Source organism: Mirounga leonina, unplaced genomic scaffold, assembly GCF_011800145.1.
Source record: "Mirounga leonina isolate KUSES-001 unplaced genomic scaffold, KU_Mleo_1.0 Mir_154, whole genome shotgun sequence".
Lineage (NCBI taxonomy): Eukaryota > Metazoa > Chordata > Mammalia > Carnivora > Phocidae > Mirounga > Mirounga leonina.
This window is the reverse complement of record NW_023270389.1, coordinates 51091451-51111421: the sequence shown is the minus strand read 5'-3', so window position 1 is coordinate 51111421 and position 19971 is coordinate 51091451. Positions and strand designations below refer to the sequence as shown.

The 19971-nt window shown below is 48.1% G+C and overlaps 1 protein-coding gene across 1 annotated transcript in view; it reads right to left on the bottom strand.

The window, feature by feature from the left end:
* TNR (tenascin R) overlaps positions 1–19971 on the bottom strand; it is an 80645-nt gene that overhangs the window by 37974 nt on the left and 22700 nt on the right. Inside the window, exons 7-9 of the mRNA XM_035010747.1 lie at positions 14459–14644; positions 1848–1937; positions 502–765 (exon numbers count right to left, since the gene is read on the bottom strand). Of these exons, the coding sequence (XP_034866638.1) occupies positions 502–765; positions 1848–1937; positions 14459–14644 (540 nt within the window). The remainder of the gene's footprint in view (positions 1–501; positions 766–1847; positions 1938–14458; positions 14645–19971) is intronic.

Genomic DNA, 19971 nt, shown 5'->3' with positions numbered 1-19971 from the left:
TAGGACTACACCTTCACTTGCTGACTCACAGCTTCCACCTTCTCACTCTCCAGTCCTGTCTACTCTCTTTTCTCTAGGCCACATACTGAAAAATGAATGCCCTCAGCAGGGTAAAACCTCTGTGAGTTATTCATAATACTCACCCAGGATTTAAAATCTTTATCCTGGGAGAAATTTAACATGATTGCATGGATCCTCTGAATGCCCACTGATTTAGTGCAGGCAGGGAAAGATGAACAGAATCAACCCCTTTGTCCAGGCTGTAGAAAACCAGATACAAATTTTCTGGCATGTAAGTAGCCTTGCTCATCTCTCCTCCTTATTTCCAACCATTCCATCTTGATATATTTATTAATTTCTCCTCTATCTCTTCTTTCTCTACCCACATTCCTCCTTCTCTAAACAAAATGGGGTCTTCAAAGAGTGGGTTGCCTAGATGACCTTCTTGTACTAAGATCCATTAATCCCTGAACCCATCTGGGATTTCTGCTATCCTGGTACCTGTGAAGGCATCCACGGTGGACTCGAAGCTTTGCTGCCGACCCCTCTCAGCAGTGATTGAAATGATGTACTCTGCTCCGGGCTCTAGATCTGTCAGTGTGTATGAGGTCCTGTCCTTGGGCACAGTGACTTCTGAGGCGATCCCAGAGGAAGGGGTAAAGGTAATTCGGTAGTGATCAATGGGGCCGCTGGCCTTGGTCCAGATGAGGGAGATGGAAGTTTCCGAGGAGGCTGTCACCATAAGGTCTCGGGGACTGTCAAGTTCTGTGGATCAACATAAGTGGCCTATTTTACACAAGTTCCATAGATCGGCCAGTATTTATTGGAATTGGACCTCCCTGTGGATTTCTAAGCTCTCAACAGGCCTGCTGACCACGATGATTAGCTTGTCATTGCTGACAATTATCTCACATTTTTTTAAGCACCTTCCCCTTGAAAGATGGCCAAAGGCTTGGTATAAAGATGGACAATTTGCATAAAGGCATTAGTAGGTCCAACACCACTAGAATACATCCACCTCTGGGACAAAGCTGGCTGCTGATTGTCAAGCTCTCTATACTCATTTTTCTCCCAGCCTTTTTCAGCAAGCCAACCAGGGTAAAATAGGAGCCACCATTAAGTAGGGATATGCCATCCCTGGCAACAGTAGCTATCCCTGTTCCTGAGGCCATTTTGACTGACCTGGCCATGGGTGTACAAGTTTGAGAACTCCTGGGGACCCATGTCCTTGTGGTTCTCTAGAGAGGTTGTCTATACTAGAACAAGCCTTGGGACAGGGATTGGTTCAAAATCCCCAGCTCAGTCCAGGCTGCCTGTACCTAAGGTACTAGAGTGACTTTGAAATTTACCCAGAATTTGGAAGCAAATCTGCTGGATCCAGAATAACAAGGGTCTCAGGTGGACTTTTCCATTGTCCTTAGATTTAATGGGTTGTTTCCAAATCTAAACCTTTATCCTTGTGGCCTTTCTGAGGGCTTCTGTTATGCATGGTGAGGGACATCACATTCTGCCTGTTCTGGGGTGGTCTAGAAAGAAATAGGACCTGTTATGACACTAACCGATTTGGAATTTTCCACCTCTGTGGGCAGGCAGCCCTTCAGACCATGGGAGATGTGCATAGATCTGTGGGGAAGAGAGGGAGACTATCCTGCATGTTGATGTCAGAGGTTAGGCACAGAGATCAGAGATCCACAGGTAGACGTTGTTTCTAGGCTGATAACTGTCATCCAGGGACCTGTTCATTAAGGGGCATTGCCTTCTGACCAAGCCTTGCCAGGACAAGCCTCCATGGCTTCTTAGGCCTACAGAGTATCCTGGTCTTCTTCTGTACCAATCCTCCTACTCACCAGTCCTGGCATTCATGGTGGCTGGTACACTTTGCTGTGAGTTCATGACAGCAGATATTCCAAGTCCATACTCAGTGCCAGGCACCAGATCTGTCAGTAGATGCAGAAACAAACATTATTCCATGTGTGTGTCAGTGGTGGGGAAGGCAGAAAGGAGGGAAGCAAATGAGCTTAGATTCCTGTTCTTATCTTATGTTCAGTCCTTCCTGAATCTCCTCCTAATTTTACCTAGTACCAAATCCCAGTTTCACCACTTAGGAAATCCATACCAAGTCAACAGGATGAATTGCTCAGTGCAGAGCTTCCTTCTTGCTGCTGACCTTGGGAAGGCAGTGAGGCTGCCCTTGTCGGTGACTTTCAGAAATGTGCTCTCCTGGGAAGGTCTCCCCGTATTACTTAAAGTCTCAGGTTGGCTACAACTGGTGAAGGGAGTCCTTGTATAAGCTGTGAATTGAAGGATTGTGTGGACATGGGCCTTTAAAGCATTTCTTGAACATTGTGTGTGAACATCAACTGCACCTTTTAAGGGACTGAAACGATATGGGGACTCCAGGATCCCTTCTAGGGAGCAACACTGGATGGACTTTCTGAGCACAGGCTATCAGGCCTTTAATGTAGGGGCGGGCAGAAGCCCTGTGGCTGTGGGCTCCCCACCAAGGTTGGTAATTCAGATCCCAGGGTATTTGAAGTTATGGATTCAATCTTAGGATGACCTCTGGGGACTGCGGCAGATGGAAAAGATGCAAAAACTGTCCAACTAAAAGATTCTTTGGGGAAATCCTTTGGGGGTTTAATACAAAGAATCACTGGGAGCCTCCCAGGATATCTGTAATTATTGGGGCTGTTTCCCTACCCTCTCCCACATTCATTTTCAGACTAACTGGCTTGACCAGCATATTAATTTCCTATTGCTGCTGTAACAAATTACCACAATTTAGTGGCTTAAAACAACATAAGTCTATTATTGTGCAGTTCAGCATTCAGCAGGTCTGAAGTCTAAATGGTTCAGCAGGGTCGCAGCCTCTGGATGCTCTGGGGGAGAAATCATTTCTTTGCCTTTCCCAGCCTCTAGAGGCTTCCTGCATCCCTTGGCTTGTGGTTCCTTAATCCATCTTCAAAGCCAAAGCATAGCATTTTCAAGCCTGTTTATCTCTCCAGCCTCTGTGTTCATTGCCCCACCTTCTACTCTGAGTGATCTTCCTGTATCCATCTTTTTTTTTTTTTTTAAGATTTTATTTGTCAGACACAGAGAGAGAGACAGAGAGAGCACAAGCCGGGGGAGCGACAGGCAGAGGGAGAAGCAGGATCCCACTGAGTAAGAAGCCCAAGGCAGGACTCAATCCCAAGACTTTGGGATCATGACCTGAGCCGAAGGCAGACACTTAACGACTGAGCCCTTCTTCTTACATTGGCTCCACCTGGTTAACTTTTTTTTTTTTTTAAGATTTTTATTTATTTGACAGAGAGAGACACAGCGAGAGAGGGAACACAAGCAGGGGGAGTGGGAGAGGGAGAAGTGGGCCTCCTGCTGAGCAGGGAGCCTGATGCGGGGCTTGATCCCAGGACCCTGGGATCATGACCTGAGCCGAAGTCAGGCGCTTAACGACTGAGCCACCCAGGCGCCCCTCCACCTGGTTAACTTAATCACATCTCCAAATTCCTTTTTGCCATGTAAGATGACGGAGTCATGTGTTCCTGGGATTAGAACGTGGACATCTTTGGAGACCATTATTCTAGCATCAAACAAGCATCAAATTTGCCCTTGTTTACTAGAAGTGGGACTATAGAAAAATACAAGATCAAATCATTACCTTTGGGGTCCCCCATGATGAGTCTGAGTGCTTCTGGTAGGCATTTATGGAAGGGGGCTCTGTGTGGGCCCACAAGAGCCCTGGCTTGATGATCATGCTATTCTGCATTTATATAACATATGTTCTTTTCAAAATACCTGAATGTGCTTTGACCCTCACCACAACCTGAAGAAGGTGGGATGGGGAGTCTTTTCTCCATCTGCATTAGTTTTTTGTGGCTGCCATGACAAATGATGACAACAGTGTGGCTTAAAACAACAGAAATTTATTCTCCCCCAGTTCTAGAGTCTAGAGGGCCCAAATCAAGGTGTTGGTGGGCAGGGATCCTTCCAGAGGCTCTAAGGGGGAGCATCTTTCCTTTCCTCTTCCAGCTTTTGGTGGTCACCGGCCATCCTGGGCTTCCCTCACTTGTAGCTGCATCACTCCAGGCTCTGCCTCTGTTGTCTCATGGTGTCTTAGTCAGCTCAGGCTGCTGCCACCAATGGCCATAGACTGGGTGGCTTAAATCACATTTATTTCCCACAGTTCTGGAGACTGAGAAGTCCAAGATCAAGGCACCAACAGATTTGACATCGGGTGAGACCTCATTTTCTGGTTCATAGATGGCTATCTTCTTGCTGTATTCCCACACAGTGGAAAGAACAAGAGAACTCTCTGGGGTCTCTCTTTTATAAGGGCACCAATCCCATTCATGAGGGTTGCTTGCTCATGACTTAATCATCTCCCAAAGACCCTATCAGCTAATATCACATTGGGAATGAAGTTTCCAACATATGAATTTTGGGGTAACACAAACATTCAGTCTGTAACCTATGGCATTCTCCCTGTGTGTCTGTGTCTTCTCCCCATCTTATGAAGACACTGGTCACATTGCATTTAGGGCCCACCTTAATCTGTTTTGACCTCTTTTTAATTTGATTTCATCTGTAAAGACCCTGTTTCAAATAAGGTCACATTCACAGGTTCCAGTTGGACATGAATTTGGAGGGGGGCACTATTCAAACCAGTACACCATATTATAAAAAGAAACTAAGGCAAAGGTTCAGGGCTTTTAGGGGGAATGGAATGTTCCACCCTGCCCCCAATGCCATCGCTTTCCCTGAGCAGCTGTGACTTCCCTTGGATCCCTGAGGTAATAGGAATGATTTTGACAGGAAATGCATCGAGCAAACTTTCCTTAACAAATGGCTTTTTATATTTTAAAGATTTATCTATTTATTTGAGAGAGAGAGTGTGTGTGAGGAGGGGCAGAGGGAGAGGGAGAGGGAGCATCTTAAGCAGACTCCCCGCTGAGCACAGAGTCCGACGTGGGGCTCAATCTCAGAACCCTGACCTTGAGATCACGACCTGAGCTGAAACCAAGAGTCAGATGCTTGACTGACTGCACTCCCCCACCTTGTGCCCCACAAATGGCTTGGTTTAATGAAGGGGAATGCTGCATGATAGCCAGAGGGTTCTGTACCCCCCTCCTCAGTATAGCTTTAGTACAGTCGATGCAATAAATCCCCCCATGCTTGAGTATGGCAGAATCACCAGGCCTTACTGACCAGGCTCTCTTGAAGGAGTGCATTAGAACCAAGAACCAGCCCTCTTTTCTCTTTCTCAAACCAGCTCCATCCACTTCTCAACCCTTCTTTCTTTCTCTAAAATGTCAACACCAGTGGAGGTCAAGTTTGAAGTTTGACAGACTTTGAGGTCTGCTGTGCTTACGTTAACATTCAGGCTCGGCCACTTTCTACTGGTGTTAACTTTGATACTTGATATCTCTGAGCTTTAGTTTCTGTAGAATGGGAAGAGCAATGGTGTGTATCTTGGAGGGTCATCACGAGGATGAAATGAAGTACAGCGCCTGGCCCGTCCTGATAGTAGCCAGTATCATTATTATCTTGCTCAGAAGACTATTCCAAGATCTTGAGTCCTTTTTTGTGTGCCCCAGGCAGGTCCAAGCTGGTCCTCGGCACACCTGTCATCAGTTTGCTGAGGCTTACCCTGTTGGCTCTGATGAAACCAGTGGTTCAGGGAGTCTGCCTGTCAGTGAGGAGCCGGCCCCCTGGCTGGGTGGAGTACCTGTCACTAGATTGAGTGGGTGGTTGTAACGCCCCCAGAGCCATTCCAAGCACACATTTATCTCTGTCAATATGTTCGGCGAGCCCCAGGTACATCCTTGGTTGGAGAAATTAGATTACCTCTGGGACATAAACTACTTTTTTAGGCATCTGATTGAAACCTTCAATTGCCTGTAATGAAGTAGAAATTCTCTGACGTAGATGAAGGGTGACAGATTGAGGGAGTAAGACAGAAATTATATGTTGCCAAACAGATCTAACATGTAATGTTTTCATCTGGGTTTCTTATTTATGAGGCTTAAATGAAATGTTCAATAATTTACAATGGAATCATCTTTTCCCAGAAAACGGCAGAGCAGAATTTAAAGTACTTTTGTCCCAGGCTTTCTGTCTAGGGGATGGGAAAGTGGGACTCGTTTATGGGTTCCTGCCTGCTACTTCCCTTTGATTTTCTGTAGCTTTCTTCCTGTGCTACAAGTGAATTGTTGTTCTTTGCTAGCAGGTAAAATACAGTTCTGCTGGAAAAGAAAATATGTATCGGAGGCACATCCAACACATTTATACATCAGCATTCTGTGGACTCCTAGGGACTTCTCACTTTTTAAAGACCCCATTGCTCTCCATCAGTGCTCCCTTTATCTTTCCATCCACCTTCTGAAAGTGGTGGCATACGAATGGCTCTGTTGCCTTGCTTCATAATAGCTCAGAAAATTCATCCCATAGGAAACCACCACTCTCCATGCCTTATAGAACTTCCTTTGTTCAGCTTGGAGGCTGATGCTTTTCTCAACTCTTTCATGGCACACCCATTCTTCTCTGAACTCCCAAAGCACGCAGTTCATTCACTCACCAAACGTTATTGAGGACTTCCTTTGTGCTGGGTGAGCTGAATGGATATCACCCTTACCCTTCCCTTAATGACATAAAAAGAAATCTGTACTGAAGGAGGAAATTATTTATTGAGTACCCACAATATGCCAAGCACTGAGCAGCATGCCGTAGGTAATGTAGAAGAATAATGAGGAAGAAAGGGACGGAAGAAAGGAGGGATAAAAATTGAAGGCAATTTTTTTGAGTGTCTGATGGTCAAGAGTCCTAATATTAGCTATAGTTTCTTAGAGATTGTACCTATTATCTTGTTTAATTCCCCTGCAGCTCTGCTGGGCGGGCATTACTGATGAACAAACAGAGGCTCGGAGAAGTCCATTCCTTGACTAAGGTCGTGAGGCTAACAGACAATAAAACTGGCTTTGGAACTCAAGTCCTTTATTTTTTTCTGAACTATCATAGCATTGTCCCTGTCCCTAAGAATCTTACAGGCTCGTGGAGTGGAGGGGAGTGGAGTAGCAGATTGGAATTTGAGGAATTTGGCACGACACCATGGCTTGCTAGCTAAGGAAAGGGATGAGATCAGCATGGGCGGTAGTGGCCAGGGGAAGCTTTCTAAAGAAATGACTCGAGTTGAACCTTGAGAGCTAGCCAAGATTAGGAAAGGTAGAGGGAAGAAGATATGGAATGCTCTGGTGGGCAGGATGGGGCATGGGAGCAGGAAGAGATTAATTAGAGCTGAAGAACAACAGGAATGAGCAAATTCTTCCCTGCACTGCAAGGACCGTGGGCGATGACAGTAGAATGACTCACTTCCCCCTGTTTAGGAGACTTACTCTTCTAGCTTCCTGCTGCTGGCAGGGAAGTCGTGGGGGGAAGCAGGCCCAAGCAGCTGAGATTGCTCCCTCTTGCCAGCAAAAAAACATGAATAAGACCCCTGGGATCTGCAGGCTTGGTTGGGTTCAAGTGGACCCATAGAAATAGGGACCTTTCCATCTCCAAATCCCTGGGCTCGTCTCCCGAGAACTGTGAACCTCCAGTCTTCCAAACTGGGGTGAGGGTTGGTGCATTTACAGGACACGTACTCTCAAAGGGAGGGGCAACCTGAAGACCCTCTGTGCCCAAAGAGTTTGTAGTCCATCTCTCAGTTTTTACAGCAATCATGTTATTATACTGTTACTTTAGTTTTCATGTCGGTCTCCTCTCTAGACTCTTAGGTCTTGGGTCAAGGGGTTTGATTATTTTAATATAATTCAGTGAGTAGCATAGTGAAAGGAATATATGATGCACGGAAGCAGTGTAGCCAGGGTGCTGGGACCATTGGGAAGACTTACGAGGGGATGTCTCATCTGGGTTTTGAAGGATCAGAGGTATTTAGGTAGAGAAAGGGCATTACAGGCAGAAGGAATAATAGATGCAAAGAGGGATCTGGTAAAATAATTCATGAAAACCAGGGAGCTAATGTAGGGCCCCTGATAGCAGAAGTTCCAGCAGTAGAATTTTGGTACATAGATGGGAAATATTTGGAGACAATAGAAGATCTTCTGAGAACCCCTGAAATCACACCAGATGGGCAACAATCTACTTTTTAATATAATGGGGGTCTAAGCTCCCAGGATCCCCATCCTTATTTTTCTAGGTGATGGTAGATGCTTCTCCAGGGTTACCTGAATGAATCAGGCTTTGGAGGCCATCTACCTGCTTTTTGAGTGTGCTGTCTTTAAGGACTGGCCCCACAAACCTATATTAAAATAATAATACTAAGGAACATTCTTCAACACAATTCTCTTGTTGCGAATGAGATTAATGAGAAACATAGCTCATCACCTCCTGTCCTACAGGAACATGCCATCTCTGGGTCTTCATTGTAAACAAGCACTTTCTGCTGAAGAAGCCAAAGCTGGAGATGAAAAATTCCCACCTGGTTTTCTCCTGGTTCCCTGGCCCCAGTCCTTTAACACAAATAAGGGGACAGACGCCCTATGCGCCAGCTCTGTGAGGAGGAGGCATGTGGAGGCTTCTGCCCTTTCTCTTCTCTCTTCTTGGGTCTCTGCGGCCCACTCTCCACTTTCTGGCCCCTGAAAGGTGGCACCTTGTTCAGAGGGCGCCTTACCAGAGTGGCCACTTGGGGTCGCTGTGACTTCACCTGAAGGAGGCTGAGCACAGTCTGGCCAGGGCCACAGGCCCATTGCCAGACTCCTCCTACTCCTCCTCAGAAGAGCCTCAGGGAGTTGAAGGTCTGGCACTTGGTCTGGTGTTTGTGCCCTGGCACATCAGGGAGTGCAGACAGGGTGAAGTGAACATCAAGTGCCTTGGTCAGCACTGGTTTGCCAGCTGGACTTCCCTGGGAGGCTCAGATTTCTTCATGGAAAATTCTCCTGTGGACAAGCTCATCTACCTTTGCACCTGGAGGAACCCACCTTCTCATCCCTAGATCCTCATTTAAGCCCCAGGAGAAAATGTGGGTTTGGGCAGAGGCTTCTGTTCCAAGTCCCCGGCAAAACCAGTGGCCTTGAAAGTGATCCCTCACGTGCCCGACTTGCAGTGTCAGCCCTGTGCGTATGTGTGAATGTGTGCCTGTGTGTGTGAGTGTCACGTGTGTCTGGCTGTGGGTCTTTGTTTTCTCGCAATCCTGTGTTGTACTGTGATGTCTGTGGGAATCTTCAAGGGTTTCCTAAGCCTGGTGGATGATTTATCTGATTGGCAGCCTGTGGCCTGAGGATGGAGTTAGTCACGAGGCAGAGAGGGGCAGCTGGGTGGGAAGTGCCGTCAGGAGGCTCATAGGCGGACACCCCAGGGGGTTGCTCAGGGCTGTGATGAACTGGCTCTGGGGGGCTGGGTTAGAGCCCATGCTCACATACTCATGGGGACCAGCTCCTTTGACCTTTCTCTTGGTCACAGGGCTCCTCAAGTGTGGGCGCCCGTTCATGGGGGGGCACCAGGCAAGAACGTGGAGATAGCTGAGGACAAACCCATTTTCCCTCTTGGCAAAGCACTCCAGCTGCAGGCCTTTCTGAGGACAGATAGAGAGGGGTCACCTCCGACACAGAGCGGTGTTTCTCATTTGCATGGGTCCCAGGCAGGGCTTTTTGACCAAATTCCAGTCAAGAAATGAGAATCTCCTTCTTTCCTCAGTGTCCCCCACATCTCCCCCCCTTCCACTCAGAGTTTTCTACAGGATGTGCTATTTTCCACTGCCACCCAGAAAACAGTCGTGGTGCCCGTCCCTGTTAAGTGCTACCCTTTCGAACCTCAAGGTCCCTTGATGCGCCCATAAAATATCTAACACTCAGGACCCCTCTGGGACTCCAGGTCTGGTACACAGGCCGAGCACACATCATCCCAGGGGAGAGGCTGAGCCTAAAAAAGTTATCATTAAGGACACAGAAGCCACCGGAGCAGAGGAAAAAAAAATCATTGCAGACACTGAGTCTGTGGTTCAGAACCAAATTCATACTCCCGAGGGAATTCTCTGGGCATTGACTGGAGAGAATAATGGAAGAGAAATGGTTGGCATTTTGTGCCTTAGCCTGTCCTCTGTGCTGCCCAGGAGGAGGGCTGTGAGGGGGATTGGCCCTGCGGGGGGCTGCGTGCTGCGAGCCCTCTGCCTGACTCAGAGGCGCAGAGAGTCTGCGAGGGCCGGTGGCCCACGGCGGAGGGGAAACGGTGGCTGTGAAGATGAGGGCTTCTTTGGGGAGCAGCAAATACAGACGCCACAGGACGGCGGGGCTTAGAGCCAGCCGAGACAGGAATGGGAGTGTGGACTTGTCCTGGGCAGAGGCCAGGTTGCTGAGCATCCAGTCTGAGCTTAGTGGGGATTCGAAACCAGAGATGGTCAAATGGCTGTCGGATGTTCTCCAGGAACCAGTCTCCATGCAGTGCTGGTATATGCAGATATGTGTGACTTCATTTCATCCTCCCAACAACCCTGGGAGAAAGACACCATGTCCTTTGGACCAGGAAATGGGAGCATGGGACGTTGAAGAAATTTGCCCCAAACGCACATATCCCAAGTTGCTGTCAAACCCGAGTGGGCAACTTCAGAAGCCATGCTCTGAATGAGCACTTCTTACCCACTAATGGGCATCTAAATCCCCCGGGGGTCTTCTAGAATGCAGGCTCTGATTGGGAAGATCTGGGGGGGAGAGGGTAAACCCCCTCCCCGTGATGCCTTGCTGCTGGTGCCCACACCCGCCTGTGAGAGGCACATTCCCTGCTCTGTGCCACACCCATTACAGGAAGTCCTAACCCAGCCATTAGTTCACAGACCTCCTCCTCCTCCTCTTCCTCTTCCTCCTCCTTATCATCACCATCATCAGCCACATATGGAGCTTGCTATGTGAGAAGCACTACTTTACTCTTGTTAAACACATGATCTCATTAAAGCCTCATCAGCCTCATGATGACACTATGAGCTCGGTGGTATTATTCCCATTTTACAGAAGACAAAACAGAGGCTTAGAAAGGTTAAGTTGGGGGCGCCTGGGTGGCTCAGTTGGTTGAGCGACTGCCTTCGGCTCGGGTCATGATCCTGGAGTCCCGGGATCGAGTCCCGCATCGGGCTCCCTGCTCAGCGGGGAGTCTGCTTCCCCCTCTGACCCTCCCCCGTCTCATGTGCTCTCTCTCTCATTCTCTCTCTCTCAAATAAATAAATAAAATCTTTTTTTTTTTAAAAAAAGGAAAGGTTAAGTTGGTTATCCCAAATCACACAGGAAGTGGCTGTGCCTGGATGCAGGGTCAAAGTCCTGGCTCTTAACAAGTTCCACAGAACAAAGCATTCAAATAAAACAGGCAAGACACAAAGGGACCTTATGCTAGGAGTCTCAGTTACTATTATTTTTCTTTCTCTTTTTAAAAACATTGAGATAAAAATAGACATAAAACATTAGTCTCAGGTGTACAACATAACAATTCAATATTAGTATATGAAATGGTCACCAAAATAAGTCTAGTTAACATCCATCACCACATAGAGTTCTAATATTTTCTTTTGATGGGAATTTTTAAGATTTACTTTCTTAGCAGTTTTCATATACACAGTCGAGTATTAACTGTGGTCCCCACACTGTACACTACATCCCCATGACTTATTTAATAACTGGAAGTTTGTGCCTCTGACCGCCTTCACCCACTTTGCCCACCTCCCCCCCATCCCCTACCCCTGACAACCCCCAATCTGTTCTCTGTATCTGTGGGTTCCCCAGTTGTTCTTGACTAGGAGATAGGAAAGGTTCAGATGGGGAGAGTGGGAGGTTTCTACATTCTCTTTCTGGCCAGGGACGAAGTGCTACAGGTGAGCCTGAAATGCCCTTCCCACCCGGTGGCCAGGGTCTTGCTTTATACATGCAAACAAATGACTTCTTTGGAGCCAGAAAAAAAAAAAAAACAAAACATAACACAACACAGGCCTTGGAGGCTGAAAAACTCTCCTCTTTAGGGTGCAAGTTGGGGAGTGAGGGAAAGAACACAAGTTATCTAGAGCTGGGATCAAACATCTCCCTCCTTTTGCCTTCCCTCCTGCGTGGTCGGTTCTTCTCTTCCCCCAGACACCACAGCAAGAGAGCCAACAACCCTTGTAATTCGCATCTCAGCAAGTACAAACACACTTGATTTCCTTACATGCCTATAATTCCTTCTTAAATCACATAAAGCTATTTGCCTTTATAAATCTCCCCAGCAGTGAGCTCCCCAGGATAATTGTGTGTAATATATATTTATAGTTTTATTTCACAAGCCTGACTCTGACCGAAAAATTGACCTAGTTAAGCCCACTCCTCAATAATAATTTTTCCATTCTGTGTAAGTCTACAGCATTTATGTCTTGACCGTCCTTTGCATTTCAGTTCTTTAGTACCAGCAGCCATGCAATGGGAGGCTTTTGGCAAGTCTCCAAAGAGCTGCCTTTGAGCCACAGCTGTGCCCCTTGCTGGCTTTGTGAGCTTGGGCAAGTTTCCAAACTCTCTGAGCCTCGATTTCCTCATCCATAAAATGGGAATGGTAACATCTGTCATGAGGTCATTGTAAAGATTACGTGAGGGTGCCTGGAATAAGGCAGATGATGAATGAAAGTAGAATCTTCTTTGCCAGCCGTGGGAAATAATAACGAGGACGTGTCTGGATTCTTCTCTATACCACTCATGATTTTATGGCATATCCTCCCTCTGAACAACTAGCCATCATTTTTGTAAATTGCTAATTGCCAAATCAGCCTGCGGCTCTAGGTGGGGATGGGTTGCACTTAGACTCCGTTCCCTCCTGCATCATTTCAATTTTTTGTTGTTGTTGTTTAGCTTAATCTTTGTGAATGTCTCCATCTCTCTGTAGAGGGCTTTACGCCAGCTGGTGTGTTCCTGCTATGTTTAATTCACCCCCATTAACCTGCTTGGTCAGCATATCTTTCCATCTCCTTGCTGGGCTTCTAGGAGTGCATCTGTCTGGAAAAAGCATTTATTATATTTACTTTAACTGGCCTCATTTTGCAAGGCGATCTGGGAGGAAAGCAACTTTGATGATACTGCCCTGTTTACTATGTGCACTCTGTGCTATGTGTCCCTCGTCTACTAAGATGGTAAATGCTTTTGCAGGAAGCCAAGACACAAGTTAAACAGTGTCTCTGTGAGCACACTCGCGGCCCCTGGGCAGCTGCTTTGCACTGTCTCCTTCACCTGGAAACCATGACCCACATTTCAGTGAAGTCCAGCAGGCAGGTTTTCCTGGATGGGCGTGTGTTCTAAGGGCCGGGGAGGAGCATTGGCTGGGGCCCACATCCGCATGGTGACAGAGAGTGCTCCCCAGCCATGTGGCATGGTGACCTAGGGTCTTGACTTCGTCTGTGCATCACCACTCACTCTTTGATTCCAGCAGAGCCACCTGACCTATCTCTGCCCGTGACCTTGCCCCGCTCCCCCCGCTCTCCACGCAGCAGCTGCATACATGGATCATTATATCACCTTCCTTAAAATCCCTCAATGACTCCCCATTGCCCTCAAGAATAAACTCAAACTCTTTATGGGGTGTATAGGCATGAGCAGGTTCTCACCCTATCTTGTAGTCTATGCCCCCATAGTGAATGTTTGCACTTTCTTTCATCCATCCCTCCAACCATCCATCCATCCATCCATCACTTATCTAGGACTTAGTGTAAACACTTCTCTGGACACTGGGGAGACAATAATGAGCAAAACTAAATATGGTCCCATTCACAGAGCTTTAGATCTAGGGTGGACACTGACAATGGAATAATCATACCCACAAGCGTACAGTGATAACTTGAGTGGTGCTGTGAGGACAGTGGTCACCAGAGAGATGAGGCAGCAGGACAGGATGACCTGACCTCACCTGGGGACTGCATAGGCTCCCCAGGAAGTGACAAGTGAACCAGGGAAGCAGGCATAACTCAGTGAAGGGGGTGGTTGGAGAGCCCGACAGGCAGCGGGAACGGCGTGCGCCAAGCCCCATGACAGCAGGGAAAAGGTGTTTGAGGAACTGTCCGATGCAGACCTGTGGTCCCGGAGCAGGGGGAGCACCAGGGGATGCGGGAGGGAGGGGAGACCAGGGGATGCAGCCGCACTAGGGTTGGGGGTTATCTCAGGAGCAATGGGAAATCCCTGCAATGTGTGCAGAATGGGACAGCATCATTGAAGAGATCACTGAGGGTGTGAAGAGGACATTGTGGGGGTTAGGAGAGAATATTCGGAGGCTTTTTGCAGTGGTGAAGATGAGACTTAGTAGTAGTTTAGGCCAGGTGACAGCAGACAATGGAGAGCAGTAGACATGTGACAGGTACTTGAGAGATTGAATGAGTGGGATCTGGCGATGGCTGGATGGGGGTTGGGTGGACTGGGGAGAGAGCTGTGAGAATGTGGACTCGGGAGCCGACGTGCCCCTGGAGCCAGGGTGTACTCACCTGTGAGGGTGGCTCTGGTGGTTGGACCGATGCTCTTGGGGACCAGCAGCTCGTGGTACTGCTCACCTGCCAGGGTGCTATACACAACCTTGTACTCCTGGACCTCTGCTTCGCTGTTGTCCCACTCGAGGTCAAGGCTGGTTGCTGTGTGCGAGCCCACCCGCAGGTTCTTGGGGGCGTCAATCTCTAAAAAGAGTTAGTCATCACCAAAATCACATGGGATAATGTGCATTTGTCGTGTGCCTTGAAGTTTAACAAGCTTTGGGTTGAGAGCCCACATCTCCTGACCCTCTGCCTCCTGTTTTGACTGAACCCCAGGGCTGCCCTTGAGCTTTTGCTCTGCCAGATCCATTGGTGGTTTGGAGACTTTTACGTGGGAGTTAGTTATCAACACGCTTTACACTTGCTCCATTTCCATTCAGGGAATGTTCTAGAATATTTCCTGAATGGATGTGGGGGTATCCTAGAAATTTAAAAATGAGCCAGTTATCATAAGCTTGAAACTAAGTAAGGGAAACCCCAGCAAGAAAAAAAAAATCAGAGACAGCTTCTAAGTGATTATGATGGAATACGGTAATATCAAATTTGGCCACCAGGCTAAAAGAAGACAGTTGATTGCAAGATTCTGAAGTATCAGCTGTCTTCCCCTGGATTTACCTGCATAGACACTGTGGCAAGGTTTGTAAGAAATTAAGTAAACACATAGGGGATGTGATGTAGTGGGAAGAATATGGGCTTTGGGATCGGGTCTCAGGCTGAGCCCTAGCTCTGTCTCTTATTGTAATGGGACCATGATCAAGTTTTTGGTCAAGTGAGGTGTCACTGGGCCTTGATGGCCGCATCTGTAAAATGGCTTAGTAATAGTGACATTTCAGGTTATTGTACAGATAGGACAATGCATGTGAAGTGTGTGGCGTGATGCCTGGTGCATAAACAGAGGCCCAGCCTTGGGAGGACTCCCTGTTGCTTCTGAAGCTCATCCTGAGTTCCAACAACATGGCACCCCCTAATGCTTGCTCTCTGAAGCTCCGGAGATTCCTGTGCAAAGGAGAGACCACCAGCACGAGGTCTCTCCCATGATCCAGAGGGGCTGATTCTCTCTCCCTGGACTGGTCATGTCCTCAGGCTTCTTTTGGCAGAAACAACACAACTCGCAGGGGAAGAAGATGCAGCCATGAAAAACTGCTACTTAAAGAGTTTTTAATAAGTTTTGTCTTTGGGACTTGAATTTAACTTTGACGTGGACCAGCCATTTGTTCTGAGAAAACCTCCAGGAGACTTCTAATTTGCAAATGCCAGGCAAGTATACACCAATTGTTCTTGGGGAAGATGGGAACACTGTGAATCAATCTGAGTGCAACTGCTTCAGAGTGAGAAGTGTTCTGTTTAGTGATGCAAATTAGGTGAATCTTTTAGCAGATTTATGTCTCTGCAGCTTATTTTTCTGACAAATGTTTCTTTACTCAGTGTGGATTTAGCGTGCCGGATTCTGTGCTTTCTGGACGTGCTGTGTGGATGGAGAGAGGAGTCAAATGGAGAGAGGAGCTTGGATACAGGGGCAGGTGGGAAGAATGGGCTTGAGCTGGACCTTATGCCGCTCAATCTCATGCAGGAGCAGAGGCTGGGATAAGGTACCTGACCCGGTGTGGGGTGTGTGGCCTGAATGGAATTAGAGTAAAAAAGAAGTTAGGGTTAGCGTTTAGGTTGACTCTTGTACCCACCTACTGCTCTTCACAACTAAAAATTCTAGACTTTGGAAACTATGGTTTTTGTTTTCTAGAGTTTTTTGGCCTTAGGACCTGTGCACTGTGGATAGGGGCCAGTGTTGTCTCTGAAGGGACCAGACACTTTCCAGGTCCATGATGCCAAAAGAGGTCAATGCTGGGAATGAGGGCTTGGGAATGTTAGAGTAAGCAGTTAGTTAGGTTCTTACAGGATCCCTGGAGGCCAGCAAAGGGGAAGTCATGACCAATTACAAGAAAGTGAGAAGTCTGACCTGACCTGGCAGCACCGGAGAACAAAACCACAAGAAACTGGATCAAACCAGACAGGCCCAAGATGGCTGACAAAGTAGGCCAAAGTTCACATTATTCCTTTATTAGACTACATTACTAAATCTCCTCCCTAAGGTGCTGTGACAGGAAACCACCCTGCTTCCAAGAAATCCCTGCCCCCAGTAATGAATATTCCACTTCCTTGTTAACAACTGTCAATAAAACATGGAGACCCAAACCCCAGTGGACACGGCTCTCCCTTGAGCTTGCCTGCTCTCAAGTCTCCAGAGTGTACTTTTGCTTTAATCAACTTTCCTGCTTGTACTGCTCATTGCTGTGTTGTGTCTGTCCTTGAATTCTTTCTCATGGTTACACCAAGAGCCTCCAGTGACATCTTTCGGACAGGCTGGGTCACAGCCTCAGGGCCTGAGGTCTCCCCAGTCCACCTGGCAACAGGGAGAGGTCTTAGGAATGGGGTGGAGTGAAATGGTTTGCTCCCCTGGGTCTCTCTCTCTCTCTTTTTTAAAGATTTATTTATTTTAGAGAGAGAGCAGGAGCAGTGGGGGGTGGGGGGGCAGAGGCAGAGGGAGAAAGATTCCTCAAGCAGACTCCCCACTGAGCATGGAGCCTGACGTGGGGCTTGATCCCAGGACCCTGAGATCATGACCGGGCCGAAATCAAGAGTCTAATGTTTCACTGACTAAGCCACTCAGGCCCCTCCCCTGGGTCTTGAAGCCTGACCTCTAGGAGGGATGACTCAAGGTCACCCCTCCCTGTAGATAGGAGCTGGTCTGGTCTCTGTAACTCGTCAGCAAGCCAGGGGAAGACAAAGACCGATGTCCAGGGGGGCCCTGTGGAGGCGCTTGGGGCTGTGGATTCTGGTAATAGCCACATCTAGTCTCCAAAACATAAATTAGACCAAGCATTTCTCCTGCTTAAAATTTGCCTGTTGCTTTCTATTATAAACTCCCGATCATCCCCTGCACGGCTCTCTGCTTCTCAGATATTGTCTCACAAGACTTCTACCCTAATTCACTGTGCTCCAGTTGTACTGCCTTTTTTCTACTCCTGAAACACATCAAACTTACTCCCACCTCAGGGCCTTTGCACTGGCTGCTGCTTTTGCTGGCAGGCTCTTCCCTGGATCCTCACATGGCTTAGGTCACTTAGGTGTTGGTTAAAACTTCACTTCCTCAGTGAGGTGTTTCCGAATGATTTATTCCCATGCAGCGTTTCCTCTCCAGCATCCCTTTCACTTCTGAGCATAGCGCTCAGGATGGAAGGATCCTGTGTGTTTCTTTGCCTCTTCTCCACTGGAATGTAACTCACAGGGACTAGACTCTTGTCTATCTTGTTTATTCTGGAGCCTCAGTGCCTAGAACAGTGCTTGGCACCTGCTGGGTGTTCAGTACGCACATGCGAAGTGCCTTGATGAAAATTGTCAGTTTTCGGTCTTGTCTGCCACCTCAAAGACTTTAGAAAAGTCTTGTTCAATATTTTGGCTGGGGGGGCTATGAGGATGCCTGGGGCGAGGTGGTGGTTCACTGGCAATCTTAGGCATTCCTTGGCTTATAGTAGAAGCACCCCAATCTCTGCTTTTTATCTTCACATGGCGTTCTCCCTGTGTACCTGCCTCTGTGTCCGAATTTCCCCTTGTTATAAGGACACACAGTCATTTTGAATTAGGGCCCACCCTAATGACCTCTTTAATTTGGTCATCTGCAAAGACCTTGTTTCCAAATAAGGTCATATCTACAGGGACTGAGGGTTAAGACTCCAGCATTTTTTTAGGGGACACAATTCAACTCATAACAGCATTCGAGAGAGGTCTGGGGTATTCAGGTTAGAGCAGGAGCCTCTGCTTTGGCCGAATGCTCCGGAGGCCGAGTTTGGTGCCCTGAGGGATGTGCTCAGAGAGAAGGCCTCCAATGGAGAGAAGAGTCCCAGGACTGCCTTCATGAAGGTTACTGAAGCCAGAGCCACCCGAGGGAAGGGAGGTTTTCGAGATTGACCTCCCGGGTTCCTTGGGCTGGCTTCTCTCTAACTGCCGGCCTGTCTCACCACTGTGCTCCCATCAGGGTGCTTTCCTTTTTGGGAGCAGCTCCAAGACCCAGGTAAATATCCCACTCACCATGCAGGGAACAAATCTCTGCTTTAATTGCCAGGGCAATTAGTGCGCTCCTAGTGTCGAAGACATCACCTGGAAAAGCACTCTGGCTAATTTGAATTTAAGCGGAGTTCTGAAATGACTGAGGGCCCTACTGCGAGGGTCCGGGCCCCTCCACCCTCATTCGGCTGGCAGCCCCCCCCCCCCCCGCTCCTCTGCAAAGCTCCTGGCGTCTCCCTGCCCCCGCGCCCCTCCCCCGCTGAGCGGAGGCGAGCAGGTTGGAGGTGCAGACCAGGAGGCAGCCTCCTAACAGCTGCCGATCTGCCAGGCTACCGGAAACAGAATCACTCAGCAGTGAGCTGAAACTCAGGGGGAGCTCGGAGGAGGCAGAATGTAGTTGTCTCCACTGGAATTTTCCTGGGCCACCAGCCAATCCTGCTTCCATCTTGTCGACCTAAACATCAAGAATTTGCCTTTCATCATGCTGCACGAGAGCGCTCTTCTCCTTTTCTGCCTCTTCAAACTCCTTATCTGAGCAAAGCACAAAGAAACCTCTTTTCAAACAAAAACTGTCTTGAAATTCAGAACAGAATGCAGGACTTGTGGTCCCCAGGAGATCCCACCACCTGAGTGAGTTGGGTGGTGTTGTGGGGTGTGAGGGGTGGCGGGGGGAATGGCTGACCTGAACTCTCCACAAAGGGACATCGTGTCAGGTCATGCTCAGCCCCGAGCAATGTGGATTAAGTGGAGGAGAAGAAGGAAAGAGAAATGGGCAGAATTTAGTTCCTTTTTTTTTTCTTCAGATGCATAGTCAGTCACTGGTGATCATAAGATGTGTTCAGTAAACAATCTGACCCGCGATCCCCTGGGTAGGGTGGCGTCTGGCACAGGACCTGGGAGAGAACCTCTCTCTTCAAATCAAACCCTGCCGTCAGGGTCCAGACTTGCTGCCTTTTAGCAGGGAAGCTTTTTCCACTCTTGATTTGTCTTTCTGTGCAGAGGGAGCCCCATTATAAGACTCTGGCCTTTTCCTTACACTGTGGAAGGTGGACTTCCCTCAGTGGTGAGTTTTGTAGCAGGACCTAGGCACTTAGTTCTGCTCTTCTGTTCCCCTCTCTCATGGGAGCCAGCTCTCCCCAGGCATCAGGCCTCTGTGTGTTCCTCCATGGTGTAAATCCTAACCTGAGTAGTCCCCTAACTTCTGCTGCATGGCAAGACTGGCCCAGATCCACAGGGACCATCACCTTGCAAGCCCATCTGGCACTAACACTAAGCTATAGGCTCCAATCCAGGGGATATTTTGGCTTCCATCTGTCTTATTCTTTGCCTTCTTTGTCCATTGATTTTAAACACAGGTGGAAGATAATGGTGCTGTTGATGGAACCACCCCTCAGCCCCTCAGCTGGTTTATC